This window comes from Schistocerca piceifrons, chromosome 3 (assembly GCF_021461385.2).
Source record: "Schistocerca piceifrons isolate TAMUIC-IGC-003096 chromosome 3, iqSchPice1.1, whole genome shotgun sequence".
NCBI lineage: Eukaryota > Metazoa > Arthropoda > Insecta > Orthoptera > Acrididae > Schistocerca > Schistocerca piceifrons.
The window spans coordinates 745,025,001-745,040,590 of NC_060140.1; the positions used below are offsets into that span (position 1 = coordinate 745,025,001).

At 43.3% G+C, this 15,590-nt stretch overlaps 1 protein-coding gene across 2 annotated transcripts in view; it reads left to right on the forward strand.

Moving 5' to 3' along the window:
• LOC124789364 (laccase-6-like) overlaps nt 1–15,590 on the forward strand; it is a 389,375-nt gene that overhangs the window by 300,403 nt on the left and 73,382 nt on the right. For both annotated transcript variants that reach the window (XM_047256690.1, XM_047256691.1), the window contains exon 8: nt 5,378–5,540. In XM_047256690.1, coding sequence (XP_047112646.1) covers nt 5,378–5,540 — 163 coding nt within the window. The remainder of the gene's footprint in view (nt 1–5,377; nt 5,541–15,590) is intronic.

The window sequence follows — 15,590 nt, forward strand, 5'->3', positions numbered from 1 at the left end:
TGTTTAACAAACTCAAGTGGCAGACTCTGCAAGAGAGGCGCTCTGCATCGCGGTGTAGCTTGCTGTCCAGGTTTCGAGAGGGTGCGTTTCTGGATGAGGTATCGAATATATTGCTTCCCCCTACTTATACCTCCCGAGGAGATCACGAACGTAAAATTAGAGAGATTCGAGCACGCACGGAGGCTTTCCGGCAGTCGTTCTTCCCGCGAATCATACGCGACTGGAACAGAAAAGGGAGTAATCACAGTGGCACGTAAAGTGCCCTCCGCCACACACCGTTGGGTGGCTTGCGGAGTATAAATGTAGAATGTAGATGTAGATGTAGAATATTTACAAGTAAAAAAATGTTTAATGAGTAGGACGTATACGAATTTTTCTGAAGTCTTATACACTGAAGAGCCAAAGAAACTGGTACCCCTCCCTAATATCGTGTAGGGCCGCCGCGAGCACGCGGTAGTGCCGCAACACGACGTGGCATGGGCTCGACTAATGTCTGAAGTAGTGCCGGAAAGAATTGACACCATGAATCCTGCAGGGCTGTCCATAAATCCGTAAGAGTATGAGGGGGTGGATATCTCTTCTGAATAGCACGTTGCAAGGCATCCCAGATATGCTCAATAATGTTCACGTCTGGGGAGTTTGGTGGCCAGCGGAAGCGTTTTACCTCAGAAGAGTGTTCCAGGATCCACTCTGTAGCAGTTCTGGACGTGTGGAATGTCGCTTTGTCCTGCTGGAATTGCCCACGTCCGTCGTAATACACAATGGACACGAATGGATGCAAGTGATCATGCAGGATGCTTACGTACGTATCACCTGTCAGTCGTATCTAGACGTATGAAGCGTCCCATCCTCCACCAGCTCATGTAGGATCCATGGATTCACTAGGTTGTCTCCATACCTGCACACGACATCAGCTCGATCCAATTTGAAGCGAGACTCGTTCGACCAGGCAACATGTTTCCAGTCATCAACAGAGCAGTGTCGGTGTTGACGGGCCCAGGCGAGTGTAAAGCTTTGTGTCGCACAGTCATCAAGGGTACGTGAGAGTACCTTCGGCTGCGAAAGCCCATATCGATGATGTTTCGTTGAACGGTTCGCATGCTGACTTGTTGACAACCCAGCATTGAAATCTGCAGCAATTTGCGGAAGGGTTGCATTTGTGTCACGTTGAACCATTCTCTTCAGTCGTCGTTGGGCCCGTTCTTGAAGGATCTTTTTCCGGCCGCAGTGATGTCAGAGATTTGGTGTTTTACCGGATTCCTGATATTCACAGTACACTCGTGAGATGGTCGTACGGGAAAATCCCCACTTCATAACTACCTCGGAGATGCTGTGTCCCATCGCTCGTGCACTGACTGTAACACCACGTTCAAACTCTGGTAAATCTTGATAACCTGCCATTGTTGCAGCAGTAACCGATCTAACAACTGCGCCTGACACTTGTTGTCTTATATAGGTATTGCCTACCGCAGCGCCATGTTCTCAAAAAATGGCTCTGAGCACTATGGGACTTAACTACTATGGTCATCAGTCCCCTAGAACTTAGAACTACTTAAACCTAACTAACCTAAGGACATCACACATATCCATGCCCGAGGCAGGATTCGAACCTGCGACCGTAGCAGTCGCGCGGTTCCGGACTGCGCGCCTAGAACCGCTAGACCACCGCGGCCGGCGCGCCATGTTCTGTCCGTTTACGTATCTCTGTATTTCAGTACTCATGACTACACCAGTTCCTTTGGCGCTTTAGCGTATAATGATCACTTTTTCCAGGGTAACGGAATAAAGTGCCCATTGCGGATATACACACTCAGAAATTAGACAGCTACCCTCTTTTGGCCGAAGGAACGCCACTGGCTTGGCGCCTTCCTTTAAGCGCAACTACTCTGCTGTTTTCCGACTGAGCTGTCATCGATGTCAGACCCATTACAAATACGACGAACAGGATTAAATTATTTTTCATGTAATATTTTAAGGATATCAAAAACTAGTCTACTTTGATCTTCTTAAAAGATTGTCTTCCAGCCGTTGAGGTACTGTCTTTGCCTGCTATCTTAGACTATGTGTTAAAACGATGCGGTATTTTTTTCCACTCTGACAACTGAAACGCAAATCTCCATAGATCGTCCCCTATAAATCCATTAAATGGCTTTTCCATTTCAAAAACGTAATCGACGTTGCATGGCAAGGCTGTTGCACTGGGCCGGCCTCGGTGGCCGTGCGGTTCTAGGCCCTTCAGTCCGGTACCGCGCGACTGCTACGGTCGCAGGTCCGAATCCTGCCTCGGACATGGATGTGTGTGAGTCCTTAGGTTAGTTAGGATTAAGTAGTTCTAAGTTCTAGGGGACTGATGACCATAGTAGTTAAGTCCCATAGTGCTCAGAGCCATTTGTTGCACTGGTGAGAGTCATCATCTTCTTTTCAGTTTTCTTGGTGGGACAGTCGTCTGTGTGTCTGTAGGCAACGTTGCACAGCAGGTCGAAAATCTACTTCCTGCAGTCTACAAGTGAGGTTAGAACAGTAGCGTTACTCATTACTATGAACAGAACTAGTTTCTTTGCCCTCCTGCAGATTTGTAAGTTCTACTCATACTGTATGTGGCAATGACAGAACGTAGTGGTAAGACTGGTCTCGCTGTCGGGAGAGCGATGGTTCAACAATCACCTGATTATTCTGGTTTAGATTTTCCATGCTTTCTATAAATCGTTTAAAACATATGCTGGGATGGTTCCTTTGGAAACGATAAGACGCATTTGCTTTCGTGTCCTCCTCGAATTCACGCAGCACTCCATCTCTAATGATCTCGTCGTCGAGATGTTAAGTCCTAAACTGCCTTCCAGTTTCCTTTGGTGGTGCCGATTTGGTGAACACTCTGTTTCTCATATGGTTCTCCTCTATCACTTCCGGTGAGGTTAAAACTGCACACATCAAAAAAAGTTTTGCATCATCTCGGTTCGAGAGTTTCGGAACCTGTAATGAACATTGGAATAGAGATCAACATAAACATCATTTCCGACCTTTTTATTGCTCATGAAAACAACACACTGCATGTTGTACCACCATACAGTGAGACCTTCAGAGGTGGTGGTCCAGATTGCTGTACACACAGGCACCTCTAACACCCACAAGTTCATCAACGCACTGTTGGTCCAGATAACACTCCTCAACGGCGATTCGGCGTGGATCTCTCAGAGTGGTTGGTGGGTCACGTCGTCCATAAACAGCCCTTTCCAATCTATCCCAGGCATGTTCGATTGGGTTCATGTCTGGAGAACACAGTGGACACTCTAGTCGAGCGATGTCGTTATTCAGAAAGAAGTCATTCACAAGACGTGCACGATGGGGGCGCGAATTGTCGTCCGTGAAGACGAATGCCTCGCCAATATGCTGCCGGTATGGTTGCACTATCAGCCGGAGGCTGGCATTCACGTATCGTACAGCCGTTAGGGCTCCTTCCATGCCCACCAGTGGCGTACGTCGACCCCACATAATGCCACCCCAAAACAGCAGGGAACCTCCACCTTGCTGCTCTCGCTGGTCAGTGTGCGTAAGGCGTTCAGCCTGACCGGGTTGCCTTCAAGCACGTCTCTGACGATTGTCTGGTAAAAGGCATATGCGACACTCATTGGTGAAGAGAACGTGATGCCAATTCTGAGCGGTACAATCGGCATGTTGCTGGGCCCATCCGTGCCGTGGTCGCAAAGATGGACCTCGCCATGGATGTCGGGAGTGAAGTTGCGCATCATGCAGCCTGTTGCGCACAATCTGAGTTGTAACACGACGTCCTGTGCTGCACGAAAAGCGTTATTCAACATGGTGGCGTTGCTGTCAGGGTCCCTCCAAGGCATAACCCGTAGGTAGCGGTCATCCAATGCAGTAGTAGACCTTGGGTGGCCTAAGTGAGGCATGTCATCGACAGTTCCTGTCTCCCTGTATCTCATCCATGTCCGAACAACGTCGCTTTGATTCACTCCGACTCGCCTGGGCACTTCCCTTGTTGAGACCGCTTCCTGGCACAAAGTAACAAAATGCGGATGCGATCGAACCGCGGTATTGACCGTCTAGGCATGATTGAACTACAGACAATACGAGCATGTACCTCCTTCCTGACGGACTGACTGGAACTGATCGGGTGTCGGGCCCCCTCCGTCTAATAGGCGCTGCTCATGCATGGTTGTTTACATCTTTGGGTGGGTGTAGTGACATCTCTGAACAGTCAAACGTCTATCTTCAGAAGTTCTGGGAACCGGGATGATGCAAAACTTTTTTTGATGTGTGTATAACTCGTTCCGCAGAAGTGCTACAAGCTGCCATCGACAGCACTTTTGAAGTGGGCAAAGAATGTAGCCTTTCGTCCAGGATCTTCGGTTTCGTCATGACAAGTTTAACAGTAATCATATCGACTGTAATCTTCTGCTATTCACCTGCTTTTTTCAACTGTAATGATTCTGCTTTTGACCAAGTTGTAGTGCTAACTTTTTCCTAACAAATTACAGAAATCGTATTTTCTGATTCGAGTTTCTTGTGGCCACTCCGATTACCAAAACTCAAACATGCAAATTAATTACGTTCAATTAAAGTATCTTCTTTACTAATTCGAGAATGTGATAGTGTAATGGGGAGATTAATGGAAAGAGAGGTAGATAGAGAAGGGCAATAGGTAGGGAGTGCAGGAGAGGGAGATGTAGAGATAGAAGGAAGAGTGTAGGAGGAAAGCGAATGGTGTGTGGAAGAGCAGATCCAAAGAGCTGGAAGGGGGAGAGTGAGAGTGGGTGTGAGAGTGAGAGTAGATGAAGAAGGAGGAGAAAGAGAGAAGAATAGGCGAGAAAGAGGAAAGATAGAGGTGGAGAAAGATACTGGACAGATAGGGAAGAGATGGAGAGGTGGGAGAACGACAGGAAGGAGACAGGGAAATGCTCACAATGCTTTCAGAGATAGGGAAGTGGAATAGGGACGAAGAAATGGAAGGCAGAGGAAGCTGAGTAAAAGGGCGAGAGAGAGATGTAGCAGAGAGCGAGCGTTGATAAAGAGAGGTGAAACGAGTGAGCGAGAGAGTGAGGTTGATGGAGAGAAACGCTTGTGTCAGGTGCGCACGTGGCAGAGAAAAGGGGGGGGGGGCGGAAGCATTGGAGGATGAGGGAGGGAATGGAGAACTAGAGGGGAGGCGGGGAAAGTACAGGAAAGAAACAGGGAGTTGCACAGGAGGCTTTCTGAGATGGAAAAAGGTGGAAGGAAACAGAGGAGAGGTGACGGAAGGAGGAGGAGGAAGATGAGGAAGGGGCAGAGGGAGAGAAGTAGCAGAGAGCGAGCGTGGAGGAGGAAAGGAGAAGGTAGCGAGTGAGGGAGTGAGGCTGAGACGGACCTGTGCGTGCCGCAGGTGTGGACGTGGCCTCGCTCAGAGTGCGAGAGCGACGCCGGCGTGCACGTGTGCCTGCAACAGGTGCGCGGCGACCACGAGCTGCCGGAGTCCCTGGCGTCGTCTGAGCTGCCGCTGCGGCTGCTGCTGCCCTTCGGACGCGATCAGAGGGACCAGGCCACCGGTGAGTACCGCACCGCACCAACTGCGCTTTAAGAGGCCCAAACGAATTCACGTGCAGTTTTCGAGCTTTTGAGTGTAGTGCCTTGTGCGATTACATGATAGACTCACTTGTGACCTAGGCATCTGATTCGACGATGGTAAGTCAGTAAGAAAAGATAACTTACAGGGTGTTCCACTCAAACCTTCCTTATTTAAAGGACCCACGAGAGAAAAACCACAGTAGATACGACCGTGAAAAAAGCACCACATTGTAGAGCACCTCAAAGAATTTATATTCCTGTGTCATACGTGCCAAGTATCATCGCCAGAGTGTAGCATGGTCGCATGAAGGGAAAATGGCGACTCCACAGTAGCGCGCTCAAGCAGTAGTGTGGTTTGCAGAAACAAAATCGCGCATTACTGTGCAAAGAAATCATCGTCGTGTGTATGAATGTGGTCCACCTGATGTGAAAACAATTAACGAATGATATAGGGAGTTTCTGGCAACAGGATGTGTTATGGAACATTCTGGCGGTGCACGTTACGGAGTTTCAGAAGAGACAGTGGAGGACATCAGACAGAAGGCTGGAGTGGCCGAGCGGTTCTAGGCGCTACAGTCTGTAACCGCGCGACCGCTGCGGTGGCATGTTCGAATCATGCCTCCGGCATGGATGTTTGTGATGTCCTGTTATGTTTAAGTAGTTCTAAGTTCTTGGGGACTGATGACCTCAGAAGTTAAGTCCCATAGTGCTCAGAGCCATTTGAGGACATCAGACAAACATTTCTCAGAAGCCCACGTAGGTCAATTCGTCAAGCATCTAGGCAACTTGATGCACCTCGATCAACACTGCATCTTGTAGTTCACCAGCGTCTTCGTATGTGTGCTTACAAAGTGCAAATTCTGCAACATCTGACGCCGAACGACAAACCACGCCGACAGTTTGCTGCGGATATGCTGCAGCGTATTGATATGGATGCCAGCTTCCTGGAAGGATGTTTATTCTCATATGAGGCAACCTTTCATCTATCAGGAAGGGTTAATAGGCATATTGTCCGGATCTGGGATTCGCAAAATCCGCACATAGTCATTCAACATGTTCGTGATAGCCCTAAACTAAACGTCCGGTGCGGGCTAATGCACTGCAGGACTGTTGGACCGATCTTCTTTGCGGAACAAACAGTCAGTGGGTCAGCGTATCTGGACATGTAGGAGCAGTTTGTGTACCCTCAGATACAAGACTCGCAACTCAACATCATTTTTCAACAATATGGAGCTCCACCGCATTGGTCGACGGCTGTTCGCAAGTTCCTGCATAGGAAATTTCCCAGTCGTTGGATCGGACGCGGAAGGCCCATTGCCTAGCCACCATATTTACTCGACATTTCGCCACTTGATTTCTTCATGTGGGGATTCGTGAAGGACGGCGTATATGCTACCAAAGTGGACGATATTCTTACTTTGCGACATCGTATCACTAATGCGATTGCAACAATAACAGAGGAAATGTTACAGAGAATTTGACAAGAAATTGAATATAGACACGATATTCTTCAGGCTACAAATGATTCACATGTAGAGGTGTATTGATGATAAATAAATAAATTCTTTGAGATGCTCCACAATTTGGTGCATTTTTCATTGTCGTATCTACTGTGGTTTTTTTCCTGGGTCTTTGAAATCAGGGAGGTCTGAGTGGGACACCCTGTATTTTCTGCTCCATAGATTGACAGCACTGTCTCAGCAATGGCGTGCCTTAATCTTATTGTTGTTCTTGAGCGTTAGCTGTGCTGGTTCAGTGAATAACTGCTAAAAGACCTTGTCGTACTCTCAGCAAAACTGTATATCTTCAATTTCAAAAGAATTCTAATTGGAATAGCAGTTTGACATGCAAGAGCGAAACAATGCTTCTTCACACAAAACTGTCCTGACTATACCATTTCCATGCTTGTGTTATAAGAATCATACAAATGAGTAGCATAATATTTTTTTAAAAACTGTTTGTTTATCTCAAACTCCCTGAGAATTTTGTCGCTCAGAGGTATCATTTTACGTGGAAGTTCGTGTTCACATTTTTCAACGCCATTTGCCAATAATGTTCAAACATCTTCTGTTATAGCATATTTCGATTTATTTCTCCCAAAAAGTATCGTATGATTTTTATCACAAAATTGCACTGCTGTCGAATTCGGCAAGACCACAAACATCAAATAAACCGAAGTACAAGACAAGCACATCGTTTCCACACTGAGCCTAGAAACCGACAACTATGTAGTATTTCCACATGGCGCGAGTTTAAAAGATAGCACTTTCGAAACTGAGTGCCCTACAGTTTTGCAGTTTTAAATGTAAATATTTTACAGTAATAAGCATCCTTCCAATTTTGTGTGTTATTAGAGATTTGTATATTCCCGTTCACGTTTTTATTATAAATATAATTACATATTATTTTTTGTTTTGACTTCAGTTGATCTCAAATCAATTTCTTACGTGACAATAATGAAATTAATTACATTTTAATTATTTTGTTTTACGGACAAAAATTAATCTCTTAAGTTTTTTAAAGTAAAAAATGAATAATGGCTTCGCTATTTTACATCAAATAGCCAACATATGAGGTTTAGAAAAAGTGGGAAAGTGACTATGGTGAACAAAATTTCGAATAAAACAAATTTTCAAATATGAGATAGCAAACAAAGACAGAAAGAGTACGTGATAATTATCATTACGTGATGATGTAATGCTTCTACATTTGTTGGAAATATTGTTTTTTAAATATGAGATATTTATAAAAAGACGTAACATGAAAGCCTTGTTGTTGTTGTTGTTGTTGTTGTGGTCTTCAGTCCTGAGACTGGTTTGATGCAGCTCTCCATGCTACTCTATCCTGTGCAAGCTTTTTCATCTCCCAGTACCTACTGCAACCTACATCCTTCTGAATCTGCTTAGTGTATTCATCTCTTGGTCTCCCCCTACGATTTTTATCCTCCACGCTGCCCTCCAATACTAAATTGGTGATCCCTTGATGCCTCAGAACATGTCCTACCAACCGATCCCTTCTTCTGGTCAAGTTGTGCCACAAACTTCTCTTCTCCCCAATCCTATTCAATACTTCCTCATTAGTTATGTGATCTACCCATCTAATCTTCAGCATTCTTCTGTAGCACCACATTTCGAAAGCTTCTATTCTCTTCTTGTCCAAACTATTTATCGTCCATGTTTCACTTCCATACATGGCTACACTCCATACGAATACTTTCAGAAATGACTTCCTGACACTTAAATCAATACTGGATGTTAACAAATTTCTCTTCTTCAGAAACGCTTTCCTTGCCATTGCCAGCCTACATTTTATATCCTCTCTACTTCGACCATCATCAGTTATTTTGCTCCCCAAATAGCAAAACTCCTTTACTACTTTAAGTGCCTCATTTCCTAATCTAATTCCCTCAGCATCACCCGACTTAATTAGACTACATTCCATTATCCTTGTTTTGCTTTTGTTGATGTTCATCTTATATCCTCCTTTCAAGACACTGTCCATTCCATTCAACCGCTCTTGCAAGTCCTTTGCTGTCTCTGACAGAATTACAATGTCATCGGCGAACCTCAAAGTTTTTATTTCTTCTCCATGAATTTTAATACCCACTCCGAATTTTTCTTTTGTTTCCTTTGTATTCAGAATAATTATTACTGAAATGTTTGGAGTAAATAGTTATATTAATATATAATTCTGGTCCTGTATGAATAATATGTGTCTATCCAAACGGAAGTAACTAAACTGCAGACGTACTACGTCAATACAACTGATAAATTTTCGTCAACTACTAAGAATGTACGATAAATTAAATTTTTACGTCTAAATAACATAACTCAATGCCCAGGTCCATTGGAAACTGTATTCATCGTGATTGCAAGACACGAATTTATGGTCCGTATGCACTAAAGAAAAAAGGAAAGAACTGTTTCGTTTTCTGCACCATGAAGGCACTAAGGCTGCGGAGATTATTCATGGAATGCAGCTGTATAAGTTAATGAATGAAAAATTTAAAAGTAGCTAAATAACTTTGAAAATGGACGTTTATGTGATTGCGACGAAGAGCGTTCGAGTAGGCCATCCATTTCGAAAACGGACCGGGAAATTGAGACAGCTGAGCGAATGGTGTGCCAGAAAAGATGGTATTTTGCGTGAAATGATTGTTAGCCACGATTCAGCAGTTACAATCGTCCACGAATCTCTAAATTGTCACAAGGTTTGCACTCGCTGGGCACCGCGTTAACTGACAGGCAAACACAAACAAGATGTTTGGAGATGATGAAATCACATTCAAGGCGTTTTGAAAAGGAAGGAGAAGACTTTCTCAGTCGCACAGTAACAGTTGATGAGACATGGGTTCATCGCTACGAAGCACACCGTAAACAGCAGAGCGTGGTGTGGAAACGTCCATCTTCGCCTACAGCAAAAAATTTCAAAAGCTGAACTTCTGCAGGAAAGTTGAGGACGACAGTGTTTTGGGATTATAAATGTCAACTGCTGATTCATCATACTCCTGTAGATCAAATACTGAGAAGTGACAGTCACTGCTACATCTGAAAGACACGGTCAAAACAAAGACTAGAGGTTTCCCAGGAGGTGGGACTTGCTGCCTGGTGCAGCAAGCGGTCTATGGAGATACGCAAAACTGTGGCCACCTATTATCGTGGCTCCTACAAGAGGTGCAATGTTCACCAGGAGAAATTTATTGCATCGTATGTCAACCGGGGGCCTAGAAACGACGGAGGGGCTCCGTCCCCGCCGCAGCCGCAGTGGTCCACAACCCACAACGACTGCCGCAGTCCACTTCACCGCTCCACCGCCCCCCATCGAACCCCGGGGTTATTGTGCGCTTCGGCCCTCGGTGGACCCATCCCCCCTCCCCCCCCCCCCTCCCAGGGAACGTCTCACACCAAGACGAGTGTAACCCCACACCCCTATGTTTGTGTGGTAGAGTAATGGTGGTGTACGCGTACGCGGAGAACTTGTTTGCGCAGCAATCTCCGACATAGTGCAGCTGAGGCGGAATAGGGGGAACCAGCCCGCATTCGCCGAGGCAGATGGAAAACCGCCTAAAAACCATCCACAGACTGGCCGGCGCACCAGACCTCGACTCAAGTCCGCCGGGCGGATTCGTGCCGGGAACCAAGCGCTCCTTCCCAATCCGGAAAGCCGCGCGTGAGATCGCACGGCTAACCGGTCGGGCCAGGAGAAGTTAGTGACAATGTTATTGATTTTGCACAACATTGGGAAGTTCATTTACATAGCTGGACTCGAGAAAACATGTATCGGAGCTCGGAAACTAGCGTTTCCAGACCCACATTGATGCAAGCTTTCCATCTCATGTTTACATGACAAATTCGATTCCTAAGTAATGCTCCATAGTTTCGATTCTATCTACACACCAGGCTACTCTCGTTACTGCTATTCTCCCCAAGCCAGGAGAAGTTTAAGAGAGAGACTACGGGTGTGACGTGGAAGATATTCAGCTAGCGAGTTAGGGCAAGACATTTTAAGATCGTCGAAGCTCAATGTCAGTGCCCAGACCTGTCACTCGGAATTCGTGAGTAACTGCTTAATAAATAGAGGAATGTTTCCATTCAAAGTTTTTCTCGTAATGCTCGGAATGATCTCTACGATAGAAAGGTCGCTGTGTATATCGACTCAATTAACTGAAAGATTTCGATGAATTCCTCTTGAAATCAGTAATGAATTTGCATCCATGTTTAATAGAAATGAGTATATTTTAATCTCTGCTATGGTAACGCAGTGGCTAATACAGGACCTATGTCCTTCGATGTTAAAAACTCAGCAAATATGTACCCATTGTAGCGAAACAAGCGCCGTATCATTGTGAGAGATACAGAGGAGAGCGAGTGTGCCGGAACTTACGTCTGTTCACTGCTACGAGCACCACGTCATCATAACGTGCCTGCACGTAGCATACAAAGTATTGCGCCATAATCTAAGAGTGAAATTAAAAATTATTATAACTTTTCCAAACTTTGTGAATGTATGTTTCAGTATAGTAATGTTAACATTGTGAAGTCTCACTGATCTAATGAATGTTTCACTAAATAAATTATTTTAAGACAAAAAATACGCGGCGCTAAATAATGCAGCTAGAAAGCTACGAATTGTTCAGAGAGAGCAAATGTACGTCACAATCAAATGTTACAAGTCTCAAGTTGATCGGAGCAATATTTTGGTCAAATTCAGCATTTTTACGAAAATTTGAAGGCGCTAAATATTAGACTCGAAAAGATGAAAATTCGTAAGTAACCCCTCGGTTTGATATAAAGACATTAACTATGTGACTCCATTAAGCTATCTCTATTAGTTTTCAACTTACTAACTAAAAACTAAATTTGGAACATAAACGTCCTTATTCACAATAGATTAGTTATCATCTGTACTTGTTATAGAAAGTTCTAATTAAAAGACTCGATTACATTGATGAAAAATGCGGCTGTACCAAATTTCAAGACTTTAATATAAATAACAATTATTAAAGGGAATCTTGTAGAGACAGCTCAGAGGTAATTTTCTACTGTTGGTTCCGTTCTAAAAATTCTAGCCGACAAAGTTTAATACAGTCGAGCTAAAACTTTTTCAGTAACCAAAGCCAAGTTAACTTCATTCATGTAAAAACTGAAAAGATTGTAAATTGTTAAACAATAGAGTTATAAATTAATACATGTCCGAGAAAGGGGGCATTTAAGTGCTGCTACATGTGCCTTGAGCAGTCGAAGGCAGATGTTCCGTTCAGCGGTCCGCTGCGCCCATACTGTATATTAATACAGCCAGAGGGACAGTGGCTTTTATTGTTATTATAAGCAATATTATTATGTTTGTGCGTGTGAACTTCTACAGAATATATCTATCAGTTAGAACTCAAAACGTTTATTTATAGTCATAGTTCCTGTTGCCCCTGAGTAAATTGCAAGTAGGAATATTTTCTTTCAGTGAGCACAAGAATAATGTGGATTTGAAGACTGGAAGTTACGGGTAGTATGTTCTCCATCGCTTTCTGTCTGACCGCAAAAATGGTTTTCAGGCTTTTGTAAACGGCGAAGTCTTTTTTAGATTTATTTCTTTTTAATTCGCCCGCCGCCACACACTATTACAACGATTGTGCCTAGCGGAGACAATCTTACTTCCACACTATCTGAGCAGCAGTTCTGGCGAGAAGAGTCTGGAAGATATTAAATATAAATCCAGAAGCAATGTAACACACGAGGTACACACGCTGGGGTCATGAGAGAGAAGTCCATTACTGATCGGTAAGAATATCGAAAATTACTACGAAAGCAGACAGATTGCAAGGCAGACTCAAACTCATTCGAGTCCATACTGACAAATAATACATAATTAAAGTCAAATTTTACTAGTTCAGTTGTCAATAAACCCTAAATACTTTTGTCACAGGCCCTAAATAAGTGGTCTCTCTCCGTATAAGGTCGTCTCTCTGGGTGCATGTTTCCATCTTCCAAAATTGCTTTATCGAAGAAGACGAAAATACGTTTCCTTCTTTCGTATGTGTTCCAGATACAAAAGCGATACATACAAAAACAAGTGAGAGTCGGCCTGAAAACATAAAAATAATTTCAATTACTACATAGTTAGCTTCTTCATCGAATATGCGAAATAAGTGTCTCCTCTTGTCGAAAATGTTTGTCGTGGGTCTGTAAGAAAGGTCGCAGGACAAATACACAGAACTAATAGACCTAGTTCACTGATGTCAGTTTGTTGTAGAGTTATGGAAGATATTTTGTGCTTGCTGTTTGTATGGAACCGAGCTTACTCCTTACTTTCAGAAGCTAACGAGAAAAAAATTAATAGAAGAAACGCGTCAACAGGGTCCATGCCATCGCCTAGCAAACAAAATCTGTATTCTCGTTTGAATTGAAGACTGCTTATCAAACAGAAATCTGTTTGTAACCGCCCCCCTCTCTTATCGACCTTAATGACAGTGAAAAATTAAACCGCGTGTACCTAATGGAAATTTGGGAAAAGCAATCGTCACCGAAGTTAATCTATCGGTAAAGAGGGAGGAAAGGGTTACATCTAAATGAAAGGAAAAATGCAAATGAAACTGGTGGAAATTAATTTTGAAAAGGGGTAAAGTTAATAAAGAAAGTAAATGTGCGGCCGTTACGTTAACAATTAACTAGCGGTAATTAGATATTTGAGATTTGGGGGAAATCACGGTCGCCACTCCTAAGGACAATTACTATAGTAACCGAAAAAGAAAGGTTATTACACATATATTTAACACTAGAAGCGTGGCAACTGAAGGTTGACACGTGTAGTGTGAAAACTGAAAGTTTGTCAGAAGTAATAAATTTCGCTACACTCTGACTTAATTTAGCAAAAGAATTAATAAAACCGGAAAATCGAAAGTTAATTTAGTGACTGAAGTTAATAGTGAGCTTTCTTTCTGAAGCACATCGAAATCCAGTAAAATACGGTTAGTCTTGGACTACCTCAACAATCATTTCAAAAGCAACTTGACTCTACGCAATTTAGAAACAAGAGATTTAACTCTGAACTTGAATTAAATGATTCTGAACTATTAACAATAGTAAAATTTAGTACGTACCAAGCTGAGCTCCAGTCACAGGTAAGCTAAAATATGCTAACAAAACTCGCACTCTAAATTTGTGCTCGTGTAACCTAAATATTGTAGCCAGCTACTGAACTTTGAAATTAAAGCAGTGAAATCTAATTATATTATTTTAATGCTGGCGTTTGAATTTCAACGACACTCGGGTTCATTTCGAAAAAGGAAGGGACCCTGCTTGGCAATGCAATTGGGACAATGAGCAACAAAGGTTCATGCTAAGTTGCTGTAATTTTGCGAGGCAAATGGAACAATTCGAAAAGCTGAGGTCTGCCATACAGTTCTGAAACTTTACGTGCTTTTAGTCTTCCTTGTTGGTTGATTGAAGGTTTGAAGCCGTCGATCGAGGAGGTGGCGACAGTCACTCATTGTCGGCCGTCGCTGTTGCAGAAGCTGGATGTTGGCGCGCCTTCTTCTCGACACGGTCACCAGGCGAAACGGGCTCTTGATGTGCGCCAGCTAATGCTTCCCGTCCGCGACACCATGTCAGAAACTATCATCGCGAGTCGAGCGCAATTACATGCTGCCAAACCCCGAAAGCGCGGCAACTCGCGGGAGCGTCACACAACACCTGCTCCACTCGCTACTCCCGCCAGACTCTCACTGTTCTGCCCGCGCTCCACGCGGCAGAGTTAACACTACCAAAGATCCTACACACTTTGATTCTTCACACGACCTATCGATGTAATCGTTCGATAGCAGTTTTCCCTAGGCAAGACCCAGCGTAAAAATACAAATAATATTTACGAAACAAACCAATTATACATCGACATGAGTGCATAAATATATATATACAAACAGTAAAACAATTACAATATATAAAGAGACAGAAATGTCATATCTTGAGGTAACAAAACAAGGAAAAAAAATAATAGTACAATAGATGGAAATAGGAGTATATGCATTTCCGGCGTTACACGTGCCCCACATTGTCTGAGGATGTTCGTGTAACGTAAACAGACTCAGAAAATGTCCCAAAAAAGAAACAGCGGAAATGCATATGCTCAAAACATCAACAAAATTTAGCATTCGTCTAATTAATCATAAATCAATTTTTAGACCATAATAATTGAGTGGGGACACTCCTAATCTTATTCCACTCTGTCATCTTGCACAAAATAAAACAGGTTGACAACATATTAAAATTCATAGAAAACATAGAAAATGGTTTAGCTATTCCAAAATCATTAAAATTCGTAACACTATGAGAAATGGAATACTATTTGCAAAATTAATCAGAGTACATGGTCATAAAAGCAGGTAGATCAAAATACGCAAATTAATAATTAATTACATAGAATACACATTTTTACATAACCTTTTCATAATTAATATCTCGTCATGAGATTCCACTTAACGCTAAACAAGAAAATAATATTCAGTAGATCGAAAAAAACATAAATATTGACAGCAGAAT